The sequence below is a fragment of the Lycium ferocissimum genome, chromosome 10 (genome assembly GCF_029784015.1).
Source record: "Lycium ferocissimum isolate CSIRO_LF1 chromosome 10, AGI_CSIRO_Lferr_CH_V1, whole genome shotgun sequence".
Lineage (NCBI taxonomy): Eukaryota > Viridiplantae > Streptophyta > Magnoliopsida > Solanales > Solanaceae > Lycium > Lycium ferocissimum.
The window spans coordinates 41,804,123-41,821,911 of record NC_081351.1 but is presented as its reverse complement, the minus strand read 5'-3'; the positions used below and the strand labels follow the sequence as shown (position 1 = coordinate 41,821,911).

The window sequence follows — 17,789 nt, the reverse complement described above, 5'->3', positions numbered from 1 at the left end:
AAAGGCATAGCAAAAAAAAATGACATACTCTGTTAGGCATCATTGACTTTGTAGTAAAACATCTATATGGATGGTACGATTTTATTAAAAATAGATAGTGGAAGGATGAATACAAAAGAAACTTGTTACCTTGTCACCTGAGAACATTACATTTCTTCAAAAGACAATCTTTGTGCTAGCTAGGCTCATTCATTGTTTCTCTAGTAAGAGTGTGCTAGGCTTCCCATGAATTCATTCACTGTTAGCAGTATCAACCAAGAAATTGCAGTTCCAACTGAGCAGAAGGCACCTGAGGTCTTCAAGCATTGTAACCTCCAAGAATCACAAAGCTAATTAGTATTTATCTCAGCTTTCTCCAATACTCATCACGGGGAAACCTCTTTAATTTCTCAAAAGTACTTCTCCAAACTGGTTTGTGTTTACCAAATAATGAAGAACCCATAGCTATAAGTGCTGAGGGAAGGCCTCCTATATAAGCTACAATATCTTTGGAAATCTCTCCGTAATCTCTCGATGGGACTGGATTTTCAAAGGCATGCCAACTGAAGAGGTGCAAAGACTCATCATTGTTCAACTCTGTGGCCTTGTATTTCTCATCCACTTCGATGGTATTAAGCAAAATTTCATCCCTAGTAGTTATAATAATTTGACTACCCGATCCAAACCAATCTCGAGCTCCCGCTAATGATTCTGATTGGCTTTTATGATCAACATCGTCAAGGACAATGAGAACTTTCTTTGAACCAAGTCTCTCTTTGATCAGATCAACTCCACTATTCACATTGTCAACTATAAAATTAGTACTTCCAAGAGTTTCACAAAGAAGCTCCTCTTGTAAGGTTACTAGACCATCTTGTTTCTTTGAAGGTTCCGCTCTAACATCAGCTAGAAAACAACAACCTTCAAATTCTTTGAAAAATCTGGTTGAAGATTGCTTTAGCAATCGTTGTTTTGCCTATTCCTCCAGCTCCATAGATCCCAATGAAGCTAACATCATCTTGCCTTTTGAATAATAAAGAATATAAATGTTTAACTCGAGAATCAATTCCAATCGGGTACTTGGCAACATCGAGATATTTGCGATTCAATTCCCATAAGATCACCTCAATAATTTTCTGAATAGACCTTGATTCACACCTAGCATCATCAAGGAAAAAAGAAAAGGAAAACTTAATTAGCTGTTCAGAATTGCGTGAGGGCACACTGTTTTATTTTTCTTTTCTATTCCTTGCAAAGCAGTTTAGTCTCTTCAAATATCTTTCTAAGTCATCTCAGTTTAAAATATTTTTTTTTTCATCAACTTCCCCCACAACAACCATGTAAAATCAAACCTCCCGCTTTCCTTAATGGCAACCTCCTTCTTTTTTTTTTTATAAAGTAAATAATTTTATTAACAATTGAGGGAATTCCGTATACAAGCCATATAAGAAAAGAAGAGAACCTACATCAAAATATGGTTCTCTATACAAATACGGACCTCGTAAGTACACCATAAGTACATCAAAAAGAAACTAGAGACGAAACATTACTTTGCTGAAAGGGAAAGGATAATTTTTTTTTTGAGATTTTTTTTGAGAATGAAAAGGGAAAGGATAATTGTACAAGATCTTTTTCACTCGTTCAGGGGAACGTGTCAATAGAAAGTATTCTTGCACGGATTCACTCTTCAAATACCTTAACTACCATCCCAGTTTCCGAGTTACTACATCAGCTTTATCACCACATCAGTCGTGGGTCATCATATCAGCAGACCTCTGGGAATATCCTCAAATAAGCACCTGCCTAATCTGTGATTGGTTAAGGCCACATAATTGGTGTTAGATTAATCTGTCCTGGGGTGTAATTACCATGAGGGACTTCTTCCCTGTAGTCATAGTCTGATTACTCCTCCTGTCTCAATTTTTATTTGATGGTGTTCGATTAGCCAATGAGTTTAATAATAAAATAAAGACTTCTGAAACTTGCGGTCTAAAATAAGTCATATGTATTTTTATACCTATAAATCAATATCACTAAAGGTAAATTGAGAAGTTCAAAGTTAAACAATCACTAAATATACAAATTTGTCATTCTTTTCGGGACGGAATAAAATTAAAAAGTGTCACATAAATTGAGACAAAGCGAGTATTACTTTAAGTTCTACTATGCTTCTATCTTGAGATGAGAAATTGTAAACATAGTAGCAAGAAATGTTACCCTTGATCAATTGAAGTATTTTCCAAATGCCATCCTGATAAATTTGCAGCTTCACTCAGTGCACTTCTCCAGGTCTCTACCTTCTCCAAACCAAAACGTTCTTCATGTCTTTCCAATTCTTTCCCAAAATTCCCAGTTTGTTCCCTAACTTCACTAGGATCAACATAATAAAAAACAGGAAACACCAACTGCTTCATTTTTTCCTTACATTCAACTATTTTAACCAACTCATCAAGGCACCATCTTGAAGAAGCATAGTTTTCTGAGAAAATAACAATGGAAATTCTTGATTCTTGAATTGCTTTGAGAAGCTCAGATGCAATTTCCCTGCCTCTTCTAAGCTCATCATCGTCCCTAAATGTGTTCACTCCAAACTGACACAGCCTTGTATACAGATTATTCGTGAATGTTTTTCGAGTATCTTCACCTCTAAAGCTCAAGAAAACATCATAAGCAGTGCTAAGTTGAATGTGAGAATGAGATTCTTGTGACCCCCCTGCCATAATGAAAAATATTGATTAAGCTGAGTAAGGTCTAGTTCTTGTGAACAAAATGTTTGTAATTTTTTTTTTTGTGTGTGTGTGTGTGTGTGAATCTATTGCTAATTCTCATCTTCTAAGCTCTTTCTGTGTTAATTGCCTTAACGAAGACTTTGTAGTTTGCAAGTTCAGAGAAGTTTCTAATCATTTTCAACTTCTTCTTTTTTTATGCTTTCCGTAGTGACTAATTAAAATATGTGGACCAACCAAAAATGTATACAAAAATGTGGAGGGGTAGACTTTAGAGAGATTCCATGGTAGTAATAATATAGTGTTGTTCACATTCAAATTTCCTTCTTCTTCCCTAGGGAGTCGGGAGGTAAACTTATGTATGGGTGACCTTAATCTGGAGGATTTTGAGATTCGTGGAGGAAAAATAAAGACTAATTATATTATTAGTTATTCCCAACTATGTTTGTATGCATTACCTAAAAGTCATTATTTTTCTTTGTTACATAAAATGTACTATTTTATTTTGCTCCGATTATTGCAAAAGCATCTTTGATCAGATTTGATAAAAATGGATCTGAAATGTGAGGAAAATGACAAAAATGTCTCTTATGTTTAGTATAGTATTATCACTTGAATATATTTTTGAGCAATTTTGATCCGCTAAACTTGTTAAAAGTGAATTTTTTTTAATTAAAAAAATTAATATAAACTCATATTTAGAGGTATATATTTTGCAACTTCAGGTGTCTTTTATTTATTGCAGAATCTGGTAATTTTTTTTTTTTTGGTGCAGTTTTGGTTAGTTTATTTTTAAAAGGGCAAAGGTGGAAATATACCCCTCAATTTTGTGATTTAGAGCATATATATCCTTCGTTAAAAAAATGGTGCATATATACCCATACCGTTACACAAATGATGCAAATATACCCTCTTCGCTGACGGACTTTTTAAAAAAGAATCGTTTAGCCTATTTTTAATTAACCAAATATCATGTGAAAAAAAAAAAAAAAGTACACCATTTCTTAAGCCATGTTTTTCATGGCTTTAAAAAAATAAGTCTACTCATTTATTTTAATGAACCAGACTCAACCCACCAAAAAAACGATTACCATCTTTGCTTTACAAAAATAAATCTATTAAAAAAATAGGTAGACTTATTTTTTTTAAATCACGTTACATTTTTTAATTAAAAAACAAGCTAAATAATTGTAAAAAGAAAATTTGTCAGCGAAAGGGTATATTTGCGTTATTTATGTAATGTCGGGGGTATATATATACTATTTTTTTTTAATGAACTATACCCAACCCATAAGTCTACTAAAATACTGGGTAGACTTATTTTTTAAAACTACGTGGAACTTTTTTAATTAAAAAACAAGTCAAATGATTTGTGTCATTTGCGTAACGAGGTATATATATATATACTATTTTCTTAATAAAAGATATATCTACTCTAAATCCAAAAGTGGAGGTATATATTTGCACCTTTATCTTTTTTATATAACGACCCCCAGGCCCCAAGTTCAATATATTGAAAAGGTTGCTCAGCTCGCTTTAACATTTTTTTAATCCGCAAGTCTCGAATCTTTTTCTTGTCTTGTAGACCATAAGTGGGGTCTTCATCCTTGTTTAATCACTAGATAATTTGAAGCTCGTGCTCACACGAGCCCAATATGACTGTTAATATCCATTACATATTGAGCAAATTTCGAATTTTCTATTGCTATTTTGCCTATTTAAGGAAAATTGAAAGAAAAATGTAGATCTAAGTTTACAAATTTGTGTAGATATTTTAACCAACATTTTGTCGGTCCAAGCCAAAACTTTAAAATAATCAAAATAATAATGTAACTAAATCCTCCAATTTTGTCAAGCATTGAATTGTTAGTATTAAGGATTAAACATCGAAATTCGCTTAAACTTGTCAATCTGTTTCATCTAGACATTCAAATATCTATTTGTTCTAATTGAGCATCTAAACACATAAAAATTTATTCCTATTAGACACTTCAAACTTAAAATTTGACAATCTTTTTGCACGTATTTTCAAATATTCATTACATAAGTAAGTTAACCACTTAACAAAATCACCTCATTTAATTGTATGCATTACCCTCATCAACCTCAATTGGACATGCTCGATGAATTAGGCCTAGTATTATTTATGATAACCTTCTTTTTGAACAATTATAAAGCACTATGAATCGAACATTCAAATTTCATTTACCATTGTATAATAATAATAATAATTCATGAGGATGAGCCATTATGCATTATTGTCCTAAAGGTCATTACTACCAATTTCTTGCTCATAAGCTGAATTTATAATTTTATGAGGATGAATTATTATACTTCATTGTGCTACAGAGCTTACTTTCCAATTTTTTGCTCAGTAGTTGAATTTATAACGGAGGAGTGAGTGTAACTCATTTTTGAACAAAACTAAGCATGTAATTTTTCTTTTAATGATAATAAAAAAGAATGTTAGCATGATAGAATGATTATTTTCAGTTCTTTGTTAGTGATAAAATGATGCATAATTAAAAGTATTTGTATCATTTAAGTCACTATAATGAAAAATACTCCATTTAATTTCAAATTATAAGCATATTTTTAGACTATCATATCTAGATTTAGTTTTAAATTCTTTTACTGAAGTTTTTTTTTTTTGTTTAATATTTATAGTTATATATCAAATTAATTAGAATAAATAATTTCTGGGCCCAAATAGTTAAAAAGAATATTACAGTATTATGTTTGGTTATGTACAAAAAGCTTGTGAAAACTTAAATTTATCAATATAATATTACATGGAATTCATTAATATTTTAAAAAGAGATAATTTACATAAAAAGAAATTCCTTTCCCTTTCTTATTTGAGACAAAATAATATTAGTATTAAGAATTATGAACCAATTTGAAAAATAACGCAAGCAATCTATTATAACAGATGAAAAATTGATTTGACTAATTTTAAAATGTAAAAAGATTATATTGTCAGTATTATAAATTGGACCCAAAGTAACACTTGTTTATTAAATTTTAATTTGGTTAGTTTGAAAAATAAATCAAAATTTTATCAGTTCATAATACATATTCTATTTAAATTTATAGTTAATCCTTCTGTTTCAATTCAAGTATCTTATTTTTAATCTTAATATGTCATTCTTATTTGGTTCTTTAATTCAAATTTTACATTGCATGTGTAACACCATAAAATTCAAAGAGAGTTTAGCTATATTACATAATCTTTAATTTAATATTATAAGATTTTTAAAAAAAAATCTTATTTTTTAAAATTCAGTACCTAATTAAATGAAAATCCTTAAATTGCAATGGAGAATACAATTTTTCTATTTTAGTGAATCTATTAGTTTACTTTAATTAAAAGTAGCAAAATAAAACAATCAATTAGATTACAATATATGTCACGCTAGTTTTTTTTTTTTTTTTCAGAAAGAAAGAAAGAAAAAGAAATTGAATGATCTTGATTCTTGAATGCTAGTGGGGACACGTTTAGGGCCCACTTTTAAGAAACTATTAGCTCCAATGTCATCATCATACAGAGACATGACAATGTGTAAATCCAACAGCCTGCGGCTTGTTGGAGGCACGTGGACGGAGTAAAATGACAGAAACGACCTTGGTCGTCCTTCGCTTCACATTTCTGTATAGTAGAAAAATATGATGCAACTTCTCTTTGAGATTTCACTACTTACAACTTTCCTCCCATCTTCCTTCTTTTAATCACCTCTCATAGCTCCTTTCTCAATTCTTCCTTTAAAAAAAAAAAAAAAAAAAAAAAAGGAGCACCATTTCAAGTTTACTTGCTGCATCAATAGTTTTACTATATATATGATGGTTGCTCAAATCACTCAAGGGGAATCATCTAGTTCACAATCTCGATGTATTTTTGGATCATATGACGTTTTCTTGAGTTTTAGAGGTGAAGAAATGCAAAAAAGCACATTTACAGATGATCTTTATGCAAGATTGAATCAATTTGAAGTCAACACATTCTTGGATGATGATGATGATGGAGTTCAGGTGGAATCTTCCTTTCAAATTGTCAAAGCAATAGAAGGCTCAAGGATTTCCATTATAGTTTTTACAGAAAACTATGCTTGCTCTAAGTTGTGTCTTGATAAACTTGTGAAAGTTCTTGACTGTGGACACTTGGTTCTACCTGTTTTTTACAATTTTGATCCTTCTGAAGTTCGCAAACAAACTGGGAGTTTTGGAACAGCCTTAGCAAGACATGAAGAAGAATTTTGTGGTGTAGAGAAGGTGAAGAGGTGGAAAGCTGCTTTGACTAAAGTAGCAAATTTATCAGGATGGCATTTGGAAAATGTTGCACAAGGGTACTGTTTATTGCTGAATTTCTTTTATGTTATGCTTTTTTTCTTCTTTTTATAACTGTTGTCCAGGCCAACTTGGGTGCTTCTTGATTATTTCATTGAACACCAGCACGGATATCGGGTAACTGTGCCCGCCAAGGTTTAGGTAGATGAAAAATTTTCAGCCTCTATTGAGATTTGAACTATGATCACCCATAGTTTTCACCAAACTTTATTGACTGATGGGCCACACCCTTAGGTGTAGGAGCGGAGAGAGGTAGGGCAATGAACCCCCTTCGGCGGAAAATTACACTGTTTATACATAGTTAAATTTATTTTTGATGTATATATAGTAGACGTTGAACCCCTTTGGCTTCTTCGTGTGTTTGCTTTTTCATATTTTGAACCCCCTTAGTTAACAGATAATTTTGTGATGATAGAAGAATTATGATGTGATGAGAGAAGAATTAAGAGGCACCTCTTTTTATAGCAGTACTGATGAACAAGCCTTAGTTAACATATATTTTTTGTGCTGTTATGTATTTGTTTTTGCGTTAGACGCATGCTGAGTAGAAATGCTGGAATATTTATATATTTGATGTCATAGTATATCAGATCTTGATACATATAGGATATAGAACTAATAGACATGCCTTGAAAAAGATATATTGCAGTTACTGTTGGCTTGTCTTTTCCTCTTAGGTGGTTTTGAGCATATAAATTTTGTTTTAGGTAACTAGAGTTGTACGTTGTATAGAGGATATTTTAGTTCTGCTTACTGATATAATTTGGGAAAGAAAGAATTTATCCAGCTTCTTCTTTAGTTTATGATGCTTGTTAGGGGTATTTGTACAGTGAAATGAATCAAGCTGCTTATTTGTTTTCTTTTCATTGTTATATGTCTGTAAATACACCTAAGGTTGTTCTTTTTGTTCGTTTTCTGTTTTTGGATTGATGACAGTTATGAGTCAAAATTCATTCAAAAGATTATTGAGGTGGTCTTATGGGAATTGAATCGTAAATATATGGATGTTGCAAAGCACCCAATTGGAATTGATTATCGAGTTAAAAATTTGTATTCAAAATTATCCAAAAGCGCAGAGGATGTTGTCATGGTTGGGATCTATGGAATTGGTGGAGTAGGTAAAACCACCCTTGTTAAAGCTATGTTTAACCAAATCTACAAACAGTTTGAAGGTAGCTGCTTCCTTGCTGATGTTAGATCAGAAGCTTCAGAGAAACATGATGGCCTACTTCATCTACAAAAGAAACTTCTTTATGAAACTCTTAAGAGTGAGAACTTCAGAGTCAACAACGTCCACAGAGGAATCAACTTGATCAGAGAAAGATTGAGATCAAAGAAAGTTCTTATTGTTCTCGATGATGTGGATAGCAGGAGCCAACTAGAAGCATTAGCAGGAAACGGGGATTGGTTTGGTTCAGGCAGTAGAGTTATCATAACCACTAGAGACGAGCATTTGTTAAACTTGTTCAAAGTGAATGAAAGACACGAGGCTTGGGGATTGAACAAGGATGAGGCTATGCACCTCTTTAGTTGGCACGCTTTTCAAAATCCAGTCCCATCAGAAGAATATGTTGAGGTTGCAAAAGGCATTGTAACATATGCTCGGGGACTTCCATTAGCTCTCACAGTTTTGGGTTCTTCTTTATTGGGAGAATCAATTGAAGAGTGGCGGAATACCTTTGAGAAGCTGAAACGAATTCCCAATGATGACATACAAGAACAACTCAAAATAAGCTTTGATGCACTCCCAGATGATAAGGTTAAGGCCATCTTCCTAGATATTTCCTGTTGCTTGAGAGGAGTGGACAAGGATGACGCCGTTACAATATTAGATGCTTGTGACTTTTTTGCTGAAGCTGGAATCCAGGATTTGTTAGATAGATGTTTGTTGATAATTGATATAAACAATAGATTAATCATGCATGGCCTAATTCAAGATATGGGAAGAGAAATTGTCCGTCAAGAATCACCAGATGAAGCTGGGAGGCGTAGTAGGTTGTTCTTTGAGGAAGATGTTTCCGAGGTACTCTTGGGAGACAAGGTAAAGCTTTTATTGTTGCATTGTCTCCTTTACTTATGTTTATGAAGATCCTCAAGGTTTTTGTTTATACTTTCTTACCTATATGGATATTAACTTAAGCAAATCTAATTCTGAGTGTCGATCTTGTTAAGTTTAGATCAAGTTTTCGTAAACCTATCTTCTGTATTTTGCTCATTGTGGTCGCATATTCTTGTAAAATGCTCTATATCCATGTGGATTATAATCTGACCAGCACTAAACAACATTTTCCTTCGAACCAAATTGCAGGCAACAGAAGTAGTAGAGGTAATGATGGTAAATTCACCAATGTTGAAGGACATGCAGTTAAGCACCAAAGCATTTGCAAAGATGGTCAACCTTAGACTACTTCAAATTGATAATGTGCATCTCAAAGGAAAATTTGAACATTTACCAAACAAGCTCAAGTGGTTGCGTTGGAAGCATTGTCCATTGAAGTACATAAGATCTAAGTTTCATCTGGAGAGTCTTGTTGCTCTTGACATGTCAGAAAGTAAATTTGAAGAATTCAAAGCCAGTCTAAAGGTACCTTTTCATAAATCTCTTTTGTTTGTGACATTCTTGACTGGTCTGATGCATACCCCTTCCCACCCACTTGGGCGACTTAGGTAAGCAGGTCGTCAGTATTGTTCACTGGGACCATCTAAGAATAGAAGATTCATAAACATCATAGTGAGAAAAGAAAAAAAAAAAAAAAAAAAAAGGAATAAAAGCTTTCTTATACATTGATTCCCTTAATCTTTTCTTTTTGGTGGTTCTTGTCAGTCATTGAGAAGTTTGAAGGCCTTGAATTTGAGTTCTTGCGAGAATCTTAAAAGAACACCAGACTTCACTGGTGCACGCAGTCTTCAGAGATTGTTACTAAATAATTGTTCAAATCTGAGTGAGGTGCAATCATCAATTGGAGATTTGGAGAGTCTAGTCCAGTTAAATTTGTTGTGGTGCGGAAAACTCAAGAAACTACCAACAAGTATCTGCAAGCTCAAATCACTCGAGACTTTAGTTTTAAACTGGTGCTCAACCCTGCGAGAATTGCCTGATGACTTGGGAAATTTGCAGTCTCTCAGAAAGTTCTCCGCGACAAGAACTGGAATCACAAAGCTTCCTGCTTCCTTTGGATGTTTGAAGAATCTTGTTCATTTTCATATGGGAGAGTACGGAAGAATTGCTCCAACAACTAAATCCCAGCGTTCATTCCTTCCTTCTTGTGTAAAGCCAAAAGCATCAGGCCTTGAACATGTCGGATTTCTGCCTCCTTCTACTGCAAGTTTATGTTCCTTGGAGGAGCTGTTTCTTGCTTCCTGCAATTTGTCTGAATCAGATATCCCATGTGAGATTGGTCTGTTATCCTCTTTAAAGTCCATAGACTTGAGCAAAAATAACTTTCATACTTTACCCTTTAGCCTTCTTCGACTATCTAATCTATCTGTACTAAGATTGCAAGGTTGCAAGAATCTTCAGACACTCCCGAAACTTCCATCTAATCTATCTGATCTAAGATTGCAAGGTTGCAAGAATCTTCAGACACTCCCGAAACTTCCTCTTAATTTAGAAAAAATCAATCTACAAGATTGTACCTCAATGGAGAAATTACCAAATTTGTGTCAGCTGTCTGAGCTTGAAGAACTCAACCTGGAAGGCTGCGTGAGTCTTCAAACACTTCCTGAACTTTCTCCTAATTTGCAAAAGCTATTAGCTAGGAAGTGTGAATCGTTGGAAAAACTGCCAAATTTGTCAGAGTTAAGACGATTGGTCGAGTTAGATGTTGACAATTGCGTAAAGTTGGCCGAGATTCCTGGCCTCAAGAATCTCGAATCAATACGATCCATTACAATGATGAAGTGTTCGGCGAGTCTGGCATATCATTACATAGAAAATTTCTCCAAGGTGAGTCTCTTTTTTCAATCTTTTTCTTATCAAATGAGGCCAAACAGGTCAAAATTGGATGACATGTCTTATAGACTTGTTACAAGCCAAGATTTTCCTCTCTTGTTTCTCTTCATCCAATAAATAGCAGATCATATAAGTGTGTTGTGCAATGCAGGGACCTCACATATATAAAAGTATGGATCTATACTTTGAAGTCAACGAGATTCCTGATTGGTTCAGCCATCAAGTATCCGGAGGTTCAGTATCTTTCACCATGCCAACACACACAGAACAAGAATTCATTGGAATGTTCACATGGGTAGTTTGGGTTGTTCCTGGACGTGATCGGAGTTTGACCCAACTAACAGTCAGCAATATAACCGATGGTCGTGTGTATTACTCGACCTCTCCTCCTATGGGACACTCAGGAGAGTTCTCAGAGGTAACATACATACCATCCAATCAATTTGAGTACCAAATAGAGAGTGGAGAACAAGTTGAGTTCTCGATACCAGAAGAGTTCCTCTCCGGCTCTACTGGGATGAAAGTAAAGAGATGTGGAATACATCTGCTGCTTCAAAATCAAAGTGGTCATGATCAAAGTTCAACAAAAGAAATTGAAGTCATTGATATTCAGAAGAATCTGAAAGGAATGGAGATAAGAAGAGGCTGCAGATGAGTATTAAGTTGCATTGCAAAAAGTTGGAGCTGCATGGTTGAACAGACGAAATTTTTTTAAGTTCTCTTTCCTTTTTTCCCCCCTTCCTTCTGTTCATGTATCAAATGTGCACAAACTATAATTTACTGTTTGCTTTTCTTAAAAAAAATCAAAGGAAAGCTCTTCCTGATTTGAGATCAAATCTTCGTAGATGTCATACAGAAAACTATGCTTGCTCTAAGTGAAACATATCAGTTTGGTTGGAGATATGTTGGTGCACAAATTGTTCAGCTTAGAGAGCAAAAACAATGCATTTTAGCTTCTTTGGTACATCAAGGTCTATAAATAATATCTTTTCATCCCATTGTGATCCAACTTTGAGAAAATGAAATAGCAATAGCCTTAGTTTAGCTCTTAGTTTCTATCTGTTTTTTCTATTCTTCCTTGACTACATATCATATTCCTTCTCAGTTCGCTTTGATTCATTCCAAATTCAGATTGTAACAATTATCTCAAGGGTGGAGAAGATCTTAGAGAAAGTCTTAATTCTGCTAATGACAGAGAAACTTGTACATGATTTAGAGTTGTTTTGAAATGATTCACAAAAAAAACAGTCCAAATAAGGGTATGTGTGTGAGCAAAGCAAATATTGTGTGAAATTGTGAGTTAATTAATAGCTTGGAGCTATAGATTGTCTTCCTTTTGGTGTTATGTAACGAGTCTTTTCAAGTTGAAAATATGAACTTTTGCTATTTAAAGAGGATATCATATGCTATGTTTGTTTTTTTTTTTTAGTTAAATATTGTCTCTATTGATCATTGATGTGCAAAAAGTTATCACATGTTATGTTTGACAGTAAAGTATGAAATTGTATTCTTGCCTCATCTTAAAGACCTGTTATTAATCCTCTGAATGAGACTTTCAGGTTTTTCCTGTTTCAATCATTCTAGTTTAAATCCCTTCTTCAACTATTTTCCTCCATTAAGGTTAACCTATTTTCGATTGAACTGATCTCTTAGATCTCCTTTTGGTAATATTTTCTGTTGCATCAGTATTGCAGCACCAGCACTACTATTGTTCAACAGATCAAGAGGATACTATTAGTCTATTACCCAACATGTCATATTCCCATTTTATCTTTTTCTCATTTTCTTTACCTTTGTATTATTTTTTTCTATTTATCATATTGTAAGCAATAAAAGTCTCAATTATTATTATTATTATTATTATTATTATTATTATTTGTCTTGAGAAGCAGTGTTGATAATGTCTAATGACATTTGGTTAAGTGGATAAGACAGAAGATAGAAGATGAAATGAGGGCACTAAAGAAAGGTAGAGGTGAAGAGCAAATTGATGGATATTGAATGCACAATGACTGTCGAAAAGGGACCTAGTGATGGTATCAAATACTTCTTCTAAGAAAATTATAAATACCATTATTATTATAACATGATCACGGATCACCTAATTATCTTTCTATAGATCAAGAAAGACTTCAATATTCAATTCAAGTCTTTAAACTTTCCCATTAGTTTTTGACTATGAGTACTAAGGGAAATTATTAAAATTGAAATTATAAATGCTATTAATGTTTTTATCAACTTGAATTAATATTTATGTCATTCTATAAAAAAAAAATTACTTATTAGTATGGGGCGTGCCAAGAGACTAGTAAATGTATACCGGTAGTCTCTCGTTGTTTTGTGCTAAAATAAAAATTTCAGCTCATTGATAAATGGGGCCAATATTTTAAAACCAGCCACAAGGAGAGACACTTAGTGCAAAAACTTATCCTTCTCCTTTAATGGCCATCTGTGGTGAATTCAAATTAATCAGGACCCTAATTGAATATCGAAATCGAATGAGAAATCAAAAAGAAATCACATCGCCTTCTAAATGTCATATCTAATCAGGTCTCTCAACAGCTCAAATCTTATAATTATACTAAAAAAGACCTATGACACTCTGTCATTTGTCTTAATCGTGTCTAGTTTTTTACGATGACGTTTCTCTACTGTTTAGGCTACTTAAATATGTTAAACTAGATCAATTATCAGTAAAATAATTTATTTATTTTTAGATAAGACTCCCTTCAAAATAAAAAATAGATTCGCATAAATAAATGTCTAACCAAGCGAAAGAATTTATCGGTTTGCGTCTTCCATGGGGAATGGGACGGGGGCTAAATATTAAATAATTTCGAAAAAACTGACTATATCTGAAACAGTGCCACTAATATTGGCTATTTGTGCACTCGGTGTCTCAGGCAAAACAAGAAACGGATACAAATGCAAATATCTGTTCTTACTGTCGCCTCACCGAAAATTGAGCAGAAAATTGTAAGTTTATAGTAAGCAAGATTTCATCTTTGGTTTATATTTTGATATGATTCTACAAATTTAAGCAATTGGGTTCTCGATATTATTAATACCCTTCAATCTCAAACTAAATTGATTTTATATGAGGGGCAGTGATAGCACCCAGAATTTGAACTTTATACCACTCACACCCACCAACTGTTTGAGTATTTGTGTAACTGAATGACAACTCTGATTTATGTGAGAATATTCCGTATATTGCTTGTATATGCTTTTCTGAGGCAGTAATAGCACCCAAAATTTGAACTTTATACCATTGAACCCACTAACCATTTAAGTATTTGGCTTCAAGATTGGGTTTTTGGTGGATATTTTCATGTGTAAGTGGTGATTTGGAAATGGCAACTTTGATTTATATGAAAATCCAAAGAGGGCACTTGAATTTGGTTAATTTTCATATTGGGAGAAGTTTTTCTCTGTGGTCAATGAAGAAAGATGCAGATCTTGAAGCTGCATTACATAGAAACCGTCGATGGGTAGTGAACAATCAGATTAAAAACATTATTATGAGATGTCCTAATCAGGTTGCATCAGTAAAATATTTACAAAAGAAGTTCAAGACTCTTGATCTTCAAGGCAAAGCTCTAAATTGGCTTAAAAAATACCCGTGTTGCTTTGAAGTCTACCTTGAAAATGATGAGTACTATTGTGGGATGACTAAAAGAATGATGTTTTTGAGTGAAGAGGAAGAGTCTGTAAAGGATATGCAAGAACCGGTTTATGCAGATCGATTAGCAAAGTTGTTGATGATGACCCGTGATCAAAGGTTGAATGTTACGAAACTTAATGAACTGAGGAGAAATTTTGGATTTCCTGATGATTATTTGCTCAGAATTGTACCTAAGTACCCTCAGATATTTAGAGTTGTTAACCTCACTGGGAGACGGAGTTCGATGGAGATAGAGCTTACAGCCTGGAATCCTGATTTGGCTATTTCTGCAATTGAAAAACGGGCTAAAAAGGATGGTCGAGAGCCATGTTTTCCGTGCTTGTTGCCTCCGACTTGGGTTAAATCATGGGAAAGGTTTGAAGATTTTAATTCTACTCCGTATATTTCACCTTATGCTGGAGTTGATGGTTTAGTCGAGGGTTCAAAGGAAATGGACAAGAGAACAGTAGGGCTGGTGCATGAATTACTGTCATTGACCTTGTGGAAAAAAGCATCGATTTTCAAATTGAGCCATTTTAGAAGAGAATTATGTTTACCGGAGAAACTAAATGTTTTTCTGCTCAAACATCCTGGAATATTCTATGTTTCTAACAGATACCAGATCTATACTGTTCTTCTGAGGGAAGCATATAATGGGTCTGAACTGATCGAAAAGGACCCTCTTATTGTTGTCAAGGAGAAGTTTGGAGAATTAATGCAGGAGGGACTCCACGAATATAACCGCAGACATTATCTATTAAATTTAGAAAAGAAGAGGAACAGAGGCATGATAATGCCAAAGCCAGAGAAAAGGAGGAACCAAAAATGCGACGAAACATCAGAACCAGATAAGGAAGGAGGAGATCTAGGTGGCATATTTGATCCGGAAGAGAGGAAACGGTTTTACAAAGTTCTGTTTGATGACAATGCTCCATAAGCAACGGAAGAAGTAAACTTATCCTTAAGCTCTGAATTTCTATTATTTCTCTGCTTTGTTGGACCTATTTTCGATCTGCCAGTCCTGCTGTCTTACTTTGCACGTTGGCAAAGGGTGAAATAAACTACTTTCTCTATCCCAAATTGTTTTGGTACTTCCTAATTTTGGGAATAATAAATACCAAATCAAGAAACCATAGTTTCATTCAGAATTTCAAGTGTTCCTTAACTTCTGTTTGAATTGAAGCACAAATCAAGAACCCCACTTTGAATTTTCTGAAACCCCTAGGGACTCCCCAAATTTCATGTTTTGTTCAAGAATCTCTCTCTGGTTGAGAGAGCACCTATTGGTGCAGCTGCTAGTGGAATTGCTGGTGCATTCACATATGTGTCTTCACCCACTTGACACTATCAAAATTAAGCTTCAAACTGAAGGGGCATCTGAGATTTACAGTGGGACAATTGATGCCATTGTCAACACTTTCCAAAGCAAAGTGATAATTGATTTTACAGTAGTGTTTCTGCTGTAATTGTTGGGTCCACTGTTTCTTCTGCTGTGTATTCCCGAACTTGTGAGTTTGGCAAGTCAATCTTGTCCAAATTTCTACAATACCCTTCTGTGCTTATTCCACCAACAGCTGGTGCAATGGTGAATTTAGTGTCATCTACTATAATGCTGCCAAAAGAATCGATTACTCAGAGGATGCAGGCTGGGGCTAAAGGGAGGTCTTGGCAGGTATTGTTGAGAATTTTTTGGAAAAAGATGGAATCTGGGGTTGTATGCTGGATATAGTGCTACATTGTTGAAGAATTTGGCTGCTGGGGTCTTGAGTTATTCATCGTTTGAGTACTTGAAGGCCACGGTATTGAGTAGCGCAAAAGGGAGCATTTTTAGCCATTTTCAGGGTGCTTGTTGTGGGGGCACTGGCCGGTGCAATATCAGCTTCACTAAGACCCCCTTTGTATGTGGTGAGGACTAGGTTGATGACTCAATTTCATTCTGAACCTGCCAATAAGGTTGCTGCTGCTATGGTCACTGGCATCTCTGGCTACTGTTAGACAGATATTTAAAGAAGGGTGGATTGGTTTTACAAGGGGAATTTGTCCTAGAGTCCTTCATAGTGCTTGTTTTTCAGCTCTGGGGTACTTTGCATTTGAAACAGCTATTCTTACAATTCTGGATCAGTATCTGAAGCATAAGGAGCTAGAGACTTCGGTTCCTGCAGAAATGCAGATGCAACCCAGGCCAATTAGAGTGTATCAGTATGGTTCTTAATCCAGTTATTAAACTTTTGGTAAGTAGTCTTCTTTCTTATTGTTTTCCAATCATATCTTTGTAGATTAGTGTCTTCACAAGTTGGACCCTTACAAATTGGCTTGCAAGAACGTCTCTGGATTCAGTTTGCTCATATTATTCGGATGTATATCTACTTTCCTGCGTCTTTTTTCTCTCTTATGTAAGACAAACAATTGAGTGCAGTTTAGTGAAATTCTGGTTGTGAAGCAGCAAAATTTTTATTAATTGGATCTTATATAGTCCATCTTTTTCAGAAATCAACTAAACAAAACTAAAGTAAGTGTCTTCTAATTTTGTATGACACTTAAGGTATTAGTCTAGTAACGGTTTACCTGACTGATAATGGAAGAACATCAATCTACTGTTTAATAATCAATTTAAGGATCATGAAGTTGTACAAGAGAATGCCTTATTTTTGAGCTCCACATTTATAGATTGAAGGATAACAAAAATGAACCGCAAAAAATGGAACAGATAGCAATGAAAAGATGGATATGAACACTATTGTTTGGCTTGCTAGTTGACAGAATGACTGTGTTACTGTTACATACTTATTCAGAGGAATTAAGAAAACTTCCCAGGTAACAGGTTTTTCCTTTTTTTTTCTTTGCTTTTCTTTCATTGAGTGGAATACAATGGAATATAAAGTAGCCCTATTGTTGACTACAGTGACTGTTTGCTAGTGAGTTGTTGTAGCCAAGTCCTGCCTAGAAGGATGCATGTATTCCAGGTTGACCTTTGAATCTTGGATGTAGTCGGTGCATGCATTCATTTCGTATTAGCATGGGGCTGAATTGGTAATATGTTTAACCATCTTTACTTCCTCTATTGCCCTACTATGATATGTCTAATGCGGAGAATAGTTTTATTAGTCAATTCACCTGAATGACA

General features: G+C 34.3%; 2 protein-coding genes and 2 pseudogenes across 2 annotated transcripts; 3 read left to right on the top strand and 1 right to left on the bottom strand.

Moving 5' to 3' along the window:
* Positions 1-3,018, bottom strand: LOC132035458 (disease resistance protein RPV1-like; annotated as a pseudogene).
* Positions 3,019-6,390: 3,372 nt separating this feature from the next.
* LOC132033910 (disease resistance protein RUN1-like) lies at positions 6,391-11,995 on the top strand. The gene is made up of 6 exons (XM_059424056.1): positions 6,391-7,048; positions 7,986-9,090; positions 9,358-9,633; positions 9,874-10,552; positions 10,616-10,995; positions 11,153-11,995. The coding sequence occupies exons 1-6, from the start codon at positions 6,543-6,545 to the stop codon at positions 11,654-11,656; spliced, it is 3,450 nt and encodes a 1,149-aa protein (XP_059280039.1). The 5' UTR covers positions 6,391-6,542; the 3' UTR covers positions 11,657-11,995.
* A 1,806-nt stretch (positions 11,996-13,801) lies between these two features.
* LOC132033909 (protein WHAT'S THIS FACTOR 1 homolog, chloroplastic) lies at positions 13,802-15,705 on the top strand. The gene has a single exon (XM_059424055.1). The coding sequence runs from the start codon at positions 14,355-14,357 to the stop codon at positions 15,600-15,602; it is 1,248 nt and encodes a 415-aa protein (XP_059280038.1). The 5' UTR covers positions 13,802-14,354; the 3' UTR covers positions 15,603-15,705.
* A 209-nt stretch (positions 15,706-15,914) lies between these two features.
* LOC132034916 (protein MITOFERRINLIKE 1, chloroplastic-like) lies at positions 15,915-17,113 on the top strand (annotated as a pseudogene).
* Positions 17,114-17,789: the final 676 nt, after the last annotated feature.

What these genes read in the sequence shown, in the direction of transcription:
- LOC132033910 (XM_059424056.1), top strand. Translation starts at nt 6,543, where the DNA reads ATGATGGTTGCTCAAATCACTCAAGGGGAATCATCTAGTTCACAATCT. An exon ending in TTGGAAAATGTTGCACAAGG is followed by an intron (nt 7,049 to 7,985) that starts GTACTGTTTATT and finishes GATTGATGACAG; the next exon opens with TTATGAGTCAAAATTCATTC. An exon ending in ATCTGTACTAAGATTGCAAG is followed by an intron (nt 10,553 to 10,615) that starts GTTGCAAGAATC and finishes TAAGATTGCAAG; the next exon opens with GTTGCAAGAATCTTCAGACA.
- LOC132033909 (XM_059424055.1), top strand. Translation starts at nt 14,355, where the DNA reads ATGGCAACTTTGATTTATATGAAAATCCAAAGAGGGCACTTGAATTTG.